This window comes from Centroberyx affinis, unplaced genomic scaffold (assembly GCF_046629955.1).
Source record: "Centroberyx affinis isolate AG114_WGS23_722 - 3 ecotype Tasmania unplaced genomic scaffold, CSIRO-AGI_Caff_v1 ptg003110l_1, whole genome shotgun sequence".
NCBI lineage: Eukaryota > Metazoa > Chordata > Actinopteri > Beryciformes > Berycidae > Centroberyx > Centroberyx affinis.
The window spans coordinates 392,307-404,167 of NW_027281179.1; the positions used below are offsets into that span (position 1 = coordinate 392,307).

The 11,861-nt window shown below is 44.4% G+C and overlaps 2 protein-coding genes across 3 annotated transcripts; one reads left to right on the forward strand and one right to left on the reverse strand.

The window, feature by feature from the left end:
• The first annotated feature begins 1,868 nt into the window (after positions 1 to 1,868).
• Positions 1,869 to 8,524, forward strand: LOC139659444 (lysine-specific demethylase RSBN1L-like). Its single transcript, XM_071537723.1, has 8 exons — positions 1,869 to 2,343; positions 2,617 to 2,742; positions 2,942 to 3,624; positions 5,125 to 5,262; positions 5,380 to 5,522; positions 5,729 to 5,896; positions 6,071 to 6,182; positions 6,772 to 8,524. The coding sequence occupies exons 1-8, from the start codon at positions 1,869 to 1,871 to the stop codon at positions 8,509 to 8,511; spliced, it is 3,585 nt and encodes a 1,194-aa protein (XP_071393824.1). The 3' UTR covers positions 8,512 to 8,524.
• A 2,336-nt stretch (positions 8,525 to 10,860) lies between these two features.
• tmem60 (transmembrane protein 60) lies at positions 10,861 to 11,861 on the reverse strand. Of its 2 annotated transcripts, none has more exons than XM_071537725.1 (2): positions 11,730 to 11,861; positions 10,861 to 11,308 (listed from the first exon to the last, which is right to left on the reverse strand). In XM_071537725.1, exon 2 carries the CDS (start codon positions 11,263 to 11,265, stop codon positions 10,861 to 10,863), a length of 405 nt encoding a protein of 134 aa, XP_071393826.1. In that variant the 5' UTR covers positions 11,266 to 11,308; positions 11,730 to 11,861. The 2 variants fall into 2 exon arrangements, with proteins under 2 accessions (XP_071393826.1, XP_071393825.1); XM_071537724.1 differs by having other exon boundaries at positions 10,861 to 11,341.

Sequence of the window (11,861 nt, forward strand, 5' to 3'; positions counted from 1 at the left end):
AGCAATCCTACCATTATATTTAAGAGGAGAATCTGGAGAAAGTAATTAGGCCTACATTGGGTTACCAACTCTCCTTCTTATCCAGAATACTGAAGATGCTGTAAAACATGATACCCTTTGTTGATTCACCGTCTGAGTATGGCTTCATGTCATGGAAACCAAAAATAACCCTTGCTGTTATTAACCTGCAAACTATCTCCCGCTCTATGGCAACTGGCCCGGTGTCAGTGCAGTGTAACATACACCCAATGAACAATTTAGGTCAAAAGAAATAAACAAATCTCATTTTAGAGTAAGCCACTGTCAGCGCCGATGAACACTGTGTACACTACCTCTCCAATCTCCTTGGCAGATAAGGACTTCTACTTAAGTGGCTGCAAAAAGAAACAGTTTCCTAGCATATGGCTGTTTCCCGAGGGAGGACAACTTAACAGAATGGTTTAGAGAAATGACATTTTCCACATCTTTATCGGATTTGTTTCTATTTTCTGTCATAACAAATAAGATAACTTTGATACAATATTAGCACATTATGACAGAAAACATTAAGATATTTGTATTAAAATCTTAATTGCATAATGCTGACATTATATCATGCTTAGGCCTACATCTTTGGTGAAATAAAACCAGTGACAAATCAAGTGTTTTTATAATTGAAATAAAGAAGCCAGCTGTCTGATATCTGTGTGTTTGGTTGTGCAATAGCAATGAGTCATTTCTCGACTGACATCACCCAACATTTATGACTGTTTGGGTTTTTGAAAGAGCCACGAAACAGCTGTGACTCGATGAATACAATGATTTCTCCTGAGGGAAAATTACACTCACCGCATTTTCATCACTATACTGCCATCTAGTGACAGCTTAAAGAACTGTTTCTGAATATTAGCCTTTATAATGATGTGACACTTCACTGATCCCCCGTGAGGCATTTCTCTTTTTGCTTGCATCTCCACAAGGAGGTGGTAAGGATTCAGTGCCTTGCTCAAGGACACTGTGTGTGTGTGTGTGCGTGTGTGTGTGTGTGTGTGTGTGTGTGTGGAGAAATCAGATTTTATGGGGAGGGTGCTGCCTACTTGTGTGTGAATAATGCGAAAAGGAAATTAAGCACACAATATGCTTTAGGCTGAATTTGAATTTTTCAAACATAAACTGGAAATAAACCCGAATTCTCAGCTCAAAGTATCAACCAATCTATCTATCTGACTATCTATATACCAAACCAAATCCCTTAATTTTATCCCTGAACTGTAATTTCCCCATTACATAAACATAAAATAACATATCTTTTTTTTTTTTTTTTAAGTAAGTAAGGATTAGTATCACGGATTTTAAGGGATCTATTCATGGGTTGATTCATGGAGACACTAATTTGTTATCCCTTTTATGCAGGGTATTAATTAGTTATTAATGGAAAGTTCCTGTCTCCCTGAATTTGTCATTATATTAGAAAGTAAGCAGTCCAAAATTTAACAGGATTTTGCATGAATTAAGGGATGTAATTAAGGGAATTAATGTAAATGTACGGTTATCTATCTATCTATCTATCTATCTATCTATCTATCTATCTATCTATCTATCATTCCTGTCATACTTGAAAAGAAGCCATTTTCCCCTCTGAACAATGAGCAGCTGCTGTGCCCGCGGTGGCAGCAGACCTACTATGTTATGTTACACTGTGTTACTGCCTAGTCTGCAACGCAATATCTTATGCCAGCGCTTCCTGCAGCGTTGTAAACAATCGTGTTGACTGGCCTGCTCTCCCTCCCCCATCCTGCGTCCTAGGTCGACGTGCAGCGCTAAGCCCCGCCCCCGCCTGTCTCTCACGCACCAGTTACGTCTGACCGTAAAAAATAGAAACTTCCAAGATGGCCGAGTCCGTGGACTCCATGCATTTCGCAGCAAATAGCAAAACAAATTCCCCTAAACCCTTGATAGCTAAACGGCCGCCAGAGAGCCGACCGCAGTCTTCCAGCGACATTTACCCTCCACCTTCCAAGAAAGTGCGAATCGAGGAGAAGAGCCTGAAACACAAGAAACTGAACGGGGAGGTCTGCGCAGGGGAAAAACACAACGGGAAGCAGAGTTATGGAAGCCCAGCGAAATGGAGTTTCGGCCCGGCCAAGGCGAGCAACTCCGCCGCGCCAGCTCCCGCTCGAAAAATTTTCAAGATCAGCAACTTCCTCGCCTCTCCCCCGAAAGTAAAGAAGGCGAAAGAGAAACGACACAAGGATAAGGACAAAAACGTCCAGGCGCAGAGTTCACCCGTGGCTGTGGAGAAAGTGAGCCCTGCTAGCTGCCATACAAAGACGGAGAACGGTGACGTGAAAATGTTACAGAGAGGTAGGGCAACACAACCAGGCGCTTCAATACAGGAATGCTAACGGAGATTATGTCAGTTTATGGTTAAATTGAGAATTGTACATACAGCGTAATTATAATAAAACCATTTATTGAATTATTACATAATTTGTTACACCGATAGGCCCCAGTATTTATTAGGCCCAGATGGTGATATATACACGTGGAAATGTTTGCTCATCAGTTATCTTTAGCATGGATGCAGCAGCGCTTCAGCTCATCCTGTCTTGTCTGTGTTGTATTTACTCGTTTCAGATTATCGTGTTAAGGACAAAGAACGAGATAAGAAAAAAGAGAAGGATAAAGAGTGGAAGAATCACAAATTGCCACCTGTGAATGACATTGCCAGGGAAAATGGAGAAGTGATTTCCCCGCAGAAAGGTAAGGGATGAAATATATCATTAACCCCTTGGATTGAAACGTGTTTTTCATTATTCTTTGATTATTTTGAGTTACATAAGTCTTTTGCAAGCCATTTATGATATGTGTTGCCTAGATTTTATAGGCCTTGATTTGTCAAATGATGCACCAGTCATGCTTTTACCTGGATAAAATTACTTATCCTCCCTCTTGCCTGCAGAGTCGAAGGAGAAGCCCAAAGCTGTTTCAGAGGAAGAGCTCCTGCTGAAGAAACTGAAAAAGAAGAAGAAAAAGAAGCACAAAGATGGCGAGCGGGAGAAGGAGAGGCACAGCCGGCCCAAAATGTATCACCGGTCAAGCCAGACCATGTGCTCAGGAGTGTCTCTGGATCTTCCTGACTTCCTCAGTAAAATCAACGGGAACAACAGTAACAGCAGCAGCGGCAGTCTTCTCCACACCACAGCGCCGCATCAGGACCACCAGGACTCCCCCCTGACTGCCGCTCCCTCCACCCCCTCCATGGTCAGGGAGAGGCTGGGCTACGGCTCCCCGCTCCACTGCACCCCGTCGCCGGGCCTGGCCGGTCTGGAGTTCGGCCGCCTGATCCACATCGAGCAGCAGGCCAACGGAGGAGCGTCGGTGGCGCACGCCTACAGCGAGCAGCTCTCCAGCCTGTCTCCGGCCGAGATGCAGCGCTTCGCCCAGGAGTTTGTCACCCTGTCGTTCAGCGAGGACCAGGCCCAGGCGGCGCGCTACGTGATGGGGATCATCCACGGGGCGGCCTCCTACCTCCCGGACTTCCTGGACTACTTCTCCTACAAGTTCCCCAACTCACCAGTGAAGATGGAGGTGCTTGGGAAGAAGGACATCGAGACGACAACCATGGTTAACTTCCACTCTCAGGTGAGGATGTTGTGTTTATTTTAGTCAACATTGTAGAGAGGCGATGAGTTTGACAGGACTGTCCTGTCCACATTGATACTTGAACCAGTATGTTGTCTGGAGGCTTGAGTGACACATCTCAAACTACCACATCGTCCACCAGCTCATGAAGCACAAGAGCAATTTTCTGTGTAATGAAGTAATTTCTGTCCAGGTCTTCGATCAGACCGTTAATGGCTGGGGCTTTTCACACCGCCCCGAGCCATCTTTAATCCTGTGTTTAAAGTGGTTCAGTATCCAGGATGTCTTATGGCGCTCTTAGCCCTAAGCATGCTGTGTGCCATGTTTCGTATTATCGCTGATCATAATGGTCCCTGGAGAAATCCCTCTGTTAAAGTGCTTGGTAGTGATTATTCTACTTTCAGATGGAGGTTTGTTAATTACACTTGATTTTTGGTGGCTTGTTTACTGATTTGTTTCCAGTCATCTTATTTTCAAAGCCTAAATGATGGCAGCTTGACCTCTCTGTTGGCATAATTTATGTTCTTTGACTTCTTAATTCTTCTTAATTTCAAAGAATCCTTTTTTTTTCACAAATGTGGCAGCATCCATAGATTTACACAACTTAGAAACGGGATTTTGTCATTCATAGATCACAAAAGAAATTATGAAAACCACTGGGAACTGCTCATTCTGACATCAATGTTTTTATCATCTACAAATTTGGCTTTGATTGTGTGTATAAGGAACCTTTCATAAAAGAGGCACATGTGTTTGTGCATGTGGCTCCTTGAGTTATTTATATTTTTTTTTCTTTTCAACGCGAGACTCAGAGTTGTGTAGCCTAGCAACAGTGTTTCCCCCCTGCAGATGTTAAGTGTTGGAAGTATAGCACCATCTTCATGTCAGTACTTAAGTGTGCCGAAGTTTTCAGAATCACATCAAGTCGTAGCCTAAATGACTAGGGCTATGTCAACACTTGATAAGACATGAAGTGAGTTTTTTTGTTTGTTTTATTTTGGATGTTTTCTTTATTGAGATAGTTTGAAGGCTGAGAAATCACAGTATCAGAGACACAGGGAACAAGGCTCTGACAAGATTTGATAAAAGGCAGCAGGGATAAATGTAGCTCCAGAGGTTGGAGTTGTAGCTACTGCACTCTCTCGGCAGGTTGTTTAAGGCTTTATATGTAAATAATAGAAATGTGTATCTATTCAGTTTCATCATCCCTATAGGGACTTCAGTTCATTATGGCTGGTTAGTATGCGTAGCATATTTTTTGCGCAGCATACTGTGTTATGTTTTACTGGATCTTCTGTGTAAAGGGAGAGAGATGCACAATCAACTGTTCTGTTGTCATCAGGTTTGAATGTCATATTGCAGTGCTAACAAGTTCAGGACCTTTTTGTGTTGTTCTTGACAATTTTTACATGTTATGTGTTGTAAATTTGTCAGAGGAAGAAAGTTTTGTTGGTATCTGCTGGCTGAGAATCTGAACTCACTTCTGGTTCCCTGCTGCAGGTGAAGCGGACGTATTCCCAGGGAACGTACCGTGCCGGAGCCATGCGGCAGGTCAGCTTGGTCGGGGCTGTGGACGAGGAGGTCGGGGACTACTTCCCTGAGTTCATCAGCATGCTGGAGGACTCTCCCTTCTTGGAGGTTAGTGTGTTTTTCATGTGTGTGTACGTATGCGCACATAGCTTAGCCAGTGAACCTGTGAATATCTGTGTACCTGTCATTGTCTAACTCAGTATTTTGCGCTCTGTGTTTGTGCAGCGGACTCTTCCCTGGGGAACATTCTCAAGCCTGCGGCTGCAGAGTCCCACTGAGAGTGACGACGGCCCCATCATGTGGGTCCGACCTGGTGAACAGATGATCCCTATGGCAGATATGCCAAAATCGCCCTTCAAAAGGAAAAGGTGGGTTGAGTAGTTAAACTGTTACCAGTGGACGGATGCTATCAGCTGACCGGCGTCTTTATTTGCTAAAACAAATTTGGTTTGAAGTAGGGCTAAACCAAATGTTATTGAAGCACTGTCAGCTCTTCTCTTACCTGCACATCCCATGTACAGGCACTTAGCACTTCCTTGAATATATTATATCTGTGTAAATTAATGTATTTCAGGTCCACCAATGAGATAAAGAACCTCCAGTACCTACCTAGAGCCAGCGAGCCCAGGGAGATGCTGTTTGAGGACCGGACGAGAGCCCATGCCGACCACATCGGTCAGGGGTTCGAGAGACAAACCACTGCTGCTGTCGGCGTGCTGAAGGCTGTGCGCTGCGGAGAGGAGTGAGTACACTGACATCTTTTCATGTCTCTATCACACACACACCTGTACACATTTACACAGAATACAACTTTACAACAGACAGATGACGTCAGATTGTGTTCAGATTTTCATACCAAACAGAGATAGTGAACACAAGGTACATAGTGAATGAGACTCTCTGTATTGCCTTACAGCAGCGACTCTCCTCCGCGGATCACCAAAGACGTTGTGTGTTTCCACGCTGGAGATTTCCCCGATGTGGTCATGAGGCTGCAGCTGGACCTCCACGAACCTCCGCTGTCACAGGTGGGTCAGACTCCTCACTGTGTCCAGTAGGACGGGGTGTACCATTAACAGGAACACACTGTGTAATGGCACTGAAACTCCTGGTACAGAGTCAGTGCTCAACAATAAGTCTCAGCTGTTACCAAGTATTTAACTGATGCATTACTAAAATTCCAAAAAAATACTACAGAACTTTTACTAATAGAATGAGACTATTAGTTTGGGATGATTGGGGGTGAGAGGGGGGATTGGATTCAGATATAATTCAGTTTTCTTTGCTAAACGGATCAAATATATCAAACGAATACTATGTGTGGAAAAAGGCAGAAAATCAAGTTGCTTGGCTGTGACTTCGAATCACTGTCACTAATGTGACATGTCACATTAGCTCTTGTTAATCAATTAAGAATTGGAAATTCTCCAATGCCGTACTTTCAGCCAGTACAACCAGGTCAGATATTTGATACATGATCCGTGTCTGTGCATCCCTAACATGCGGAATTCCCACATGGAGAATTATTACTCTGCCAGCTTTTCACATTTCCTCGCGCCTGTTCATTTCTATTAAGGGATTATTGAATTTCCTCTGCTCCTGTCACTCCCTCCACAGTGTGTACAGTGGATTGACGATGCCAAGCTGAACCAGCTGAGGAGGGAGGGGATCCGATACGCCCGTATCCAGCTCTACCACGATGACATCTACTTCATCCCCAGAGGAGTGGTCCACCAGTTCAAAACTGTCTCCGCTGTCTGCAGTCTGGCCTGGCACATCCGGCTCAGACAGTACCACCAACAAGAAGTGGAGGAGGAGGAAGAGGTGAAGGAAAAGGAGGAGGGGAAGAGTACACCGAGACAAATGCCACTTCAAATCAAAGAAGAGGAGGAAGATGAGGACGAAGAGGTAGAGGAGAAGAAAGAGTGTGACCCTGCTACACAGACACTGACAAAGCTGGAGGATCTGGATGCCGAGGAAAGGGAGGGGCTGCCCTCACACAGACCCACACACATTTGCAAGGAGGAAGAGCTGGAGAAGGAAGCGGAGATGGAGAAAAAAGCCGAGATGAAGGACTTGTCACCGACAGATTCTCTGCCCTTTGTCAAGGAGAGAGATGACGGTATACTCCCACACACACTAATGGAGCCCAAGGCCGAGGAAGAGGAGAAAGAGGAGGTTAAGGGAGGGGGAGACGGCAGCGCAGGCATGTATCAGACGCCGCATAAGGGGGACGAAGAGGGCGGAGAGGGTAGTGCACCCTCAAAGTCACTACAGCAAATTAGGAAGGAGAATGATGTGGAGGAAGAGAGGCAGCAAAAGACAACTCCACAAGGTCAAGGTCTGAAAGAGAAATCTAAAGATAGTATTACGAGCATTTATACCCCACCGCAAATCAAGAAGGAAAAGGAGAAAGGAAAGGGCAAAGACAGAGAGAGAGATGACAAGGAGAGGGGGAAAGAGAAGGAGAAGAAGGAAAAGGATAGGAGTAAAGAGAAAGAAAAGGATAAGAAGGACAGGGGGAAAGAAAGGGATAAAGACAAGGAAAGGATGAGAGAGCGGGAGAAGGTCAGGGCAGAGGCTGGAAGAGAGGGCAGTGCATCAACACACCCGCTGCCACAGATGAGGAAGGAAGAGGACCGGACGAGAGAGGGCAGCAAAGCCTCTCACACTTCTCTGCCGCCTCAGAGGGAGGAGAAGGGAGTCAGGGAGCCGGACGCAGCCTCGAAGACGCAGCCTCACGTCAAGAGAGAGAAGGAGCACGATAAAGACAGAGGCGGCGCGCAGACGGCGTCTCACGTGCGGCCGGACAGAGACGACTCCTGCGCGCACAGACACAAGCCATCGCACGGGAAGAAGGAGAAGAGCGGGCACAGAGAGGGCAAAGAGAGCAACGTCTCGTCCGCACAGGCGTCCCAAACCAAGATAGGGAGAGAGGACGGGAAGACGGGCACTCCCAAGCACGCGCACGTTCAGGTTAAGAAGGACGGGAAGAAGGATAAAGACGTCAACAACAAGGAGGAGAGGAAGAAGTCAAACCCCGCCTCGGGCTCTGCTCCGCCGGAACATAAACCCCCACGGACGCTCATCACCTTTGACCTCTTTAAGCCAAACCAAACCCTGCCCCTCTCCTTCACGGACAGTAGACCTAAGACCCACCATCACAGTGACTCTCGAGGCACTTCGTCGAAATCTGGATCCGACAGCCGGACAATTGTGCCCTCCAAAGGACCAAAAGTAAAGGACACAATACAGGCGAAACCCGCCACGCCCCTACAGGACACGCGGCCGCAGCACTCGTTAAAACAGCCCCTTAAACCACACACACCCCAAACGCAGAAGGACTTTTTAATATGAATGTCTAGATGTCTAGTCTTCTTTCTACTGTACAACTTACGCCGAGGCCGTGTTGAAATATTTGAAAACGCATCCTCCCTTCAGACATGAACTGCTCGTTTTTTTTTTTTCAATGGAGTCGGAATAGGCGAAAAGGCGCATTCCGTTACTTTGCTGACACCAACGCAGCCATGTCACCGCAGTGATGTCATGAAGAGAGGGTGTGCTCTCAAAAGTATTTTAACAGGGTCTAAGAATGTAAGCTAAGTAGCTCACTTCACGTTTGTTAGCGAATGTACGTAGGCTCTATATAAAATCTGTTATGTGACCCGTGTGTCAGTGCCTGTGCACTACTTAGCTTCGCTCTTAAAGCACCTATTTTAGGTACTCGACTAGCCAATCTGAAAACAACCCTCCTTACTCCCCGCTATAGGAATTACCCACGTTCACCGTTTGGAACATGTCAGAAACTTATTAAGCTCCGAATTAAATCCTCTCTTCCCCATGTTGCTTTAGTCGATCTGGTTTGTAATTTAACACTCCAAAAATAGGAGCAAGTGGTTGTTTTCAGACTGGACTTTATTTGTTTGACTCACACAGGGCTGTAAATGATACTGTATGTACCGAAACTGTACAGTATAGATGTATTGGCACCAATGTGAGAAAATGTATACAGAAATTGCATATATTTTTTGTAAGACAAGTTTTATTTTCCATAGAACTTATTTATATCATTTACTGTCTGTTTTTATTTGAAACCAATGTATGTGAAAATTTTGTTGTAAATACATTTTATTTCCTAAGATAAGACTTGGTAGTGTGATTTATACTCTGATCAGAACCTTTCAATAAATGGTTCAAAGTATTGACTCGGCCCCTCATTGTTATGATCAGTGTTAATGTCTCTTCTGCAATCTCTTTCATTAGCTGCTTTTTTTTAAAACTTTGGATAAAACTGCAAATTAAGATATTTGTATAATGAGATTACAGGTAGAGGATTCCAAGGATGTAAACCAAATATTTTACAGGAAATAAACACATCTTTACACAGTGCAAAGGAGGAGTTTTTAATCCAAGTAGTTGCTGGAAGTTCTGGATTTACATTCAGATTGTGTCAGTGGCAGAGGGATATTTTGGGATGAGTATTGGCAAATAGATGTGACACATTTTATATAGTATTTTTTGGTGATTCATCCAGCTCTACAGTTTGACAGAAATTATAAAACACTAGAATTTTATGTAACAGCGATTTCATGAACAGGCATCATATGGCTCAGTGGCACGCAGTGCATTCTAGTGCAGATCAGATTATTTTATGCCATCAATACAAGGTTTCGCAGTCAGACAGTTTCAGTGTGACGGGGATCCCACATTCCACAACTGTGTGTACATGCGTGTGCATTTGTGTGTGTTCTCTTAAAGGTGAAGAACTGACTTAAGTAGATAAACCATTCTTGGAACAAGGCCCTTCTGTGCATATTTTAGATCTGAATGAAAGATCACGTGCACCTCAGTCATCACTGACAACCACTAGAACACATCAAATAAGTCATTTTGGTCATTTCTAATTAATTACAAGCCTGGAGTGAAAATGTCCCCACAAAAGATGCAACTGTCAATCAGTGACAACAGTTAAAACATAATTTATGTGGATGATGAATTGCATATATTCACAAAACATTGTGACCTAGCTCGAACAAGGGAAGAGATATGCTTGTATATATTTTTCAGATAATTGGAAGCCAGTGTAGTTGGATAAATGCCAGATCTCAATGGGAAGATGCATCACTCACTAAAGCACATAGTAGAGACATGGTAAGACGGCACATAGATAACCTTCCTGTCTGCTTGTTTCTGTTTACATGACACCGTCTCACATTGTTTCCATGGACATTCTAGTGAATCGCTCAACAGGTTTCAAACATATTTTTTCACCCGGATCTAGAAGTCAGAAAAATATGAATTTAATGTCATGTTTAGAATGCTATTACCCTGTTGTTCTAGGGCTCAGTCTCACCTGGCAGGATAAGCCTAGTTTATACAGTAAAAATCAAATTCACCTTTACCCCATTTCGCATTCCAGTTACTCCTGCCATTGAAGAAAAGCCAATAGGTTGTAATGCCACTGCCGACGAAGTAGAAGAAGTTGGCTTTATCTGAAAATGACTAATGGTGTTTGACTGGTGTTCGGAAATCTTTCCTGAACCATGCTCCAATAGTATTGCATAAGGGGCATAGATGATGTTTATGTGAGAATGAAAAAGGTTTTCTCCCCTTTAGTACATTACTTTTATAGAGAGCCCAAACATCTATTTCACACCTTCAGTTCATTTCAGGGAGGGAAGAGTCCAATCTAGAATTTTGTCCAGTTCAGTCCCTCCTGTAGTGGAATACGCTGTAGCCCAGCTCCACCAGCGCCCCACCCAGCAGCACCCACAGAGGGATGCACACCACGCTGATCCAAATGTCTGTGAGCTTCTCCAGGCGGGAGCACAGAGTCAGACAGAAGGCCAGCTTCAGCAGCAGGGCCAGCAGGTACCACAGCCTCCGCGTCAGGTTCTGCTCCCCCTCCCTGGGGTCGTAGCCTGGCTTACATCGACCTGCCATCTTCACCACCAGCATGAGGATGAGGATGGTGTCAAAGGTCCAAACAGGGAGGAAGATGAGGAACCAGTTCCAGTGAATCTTGGAGTCCAGCTTGAGGACCAACATGATGAGGAAGATGAGGGCGAAGATCCAGGAGAGGAGCACTCGCTGGGCCAGGGACATTTTCATCTACAAAGGACTGGCAAAGAGCCAAAATCCACACCCAGGGAGCCTGAGGAGGAGGAGGAGGAGGAGGAAGACCAGCCTGGAATTAAAGTCAAGGTGCCTCGATGAGACACAGGGTGTTTTGAAAATCTAAAGTCTCACTGACATTATCTGACCATAACACTCCATTACTGATCACATGACATAAAATTCACATACCACAAAAAAACTAACCTAAATATATATCGTCGACATGCTTAGTCAAATTTTATTAGCCAAGCTGTCGACCATCACTGGGCTTACATACATGTATATGTCCAATTATTAAACGCAAGTCATCCCTTCACTTTCACAACTTGACTTACTGATAAAACCTGATATGGGACTTGCTATAACCATAGGCTATAACGAGCTATGTTAGCTAACATTAGCTAGCTACGAACCACCAAGTAAAACCAAGTAAAATGTCTTTAACGGAAGTGTCTTACCACGTTCACAGAGGGGGCAATCTGTTTAAAGTAAGCCTGTCGACTAAACGACCAGTTGTCCACCATGAAGAGAGATGCCAATACTTTTCAACACAGGATTTCATTAGTTTTTGCAACAAAGCAGTGTGAACC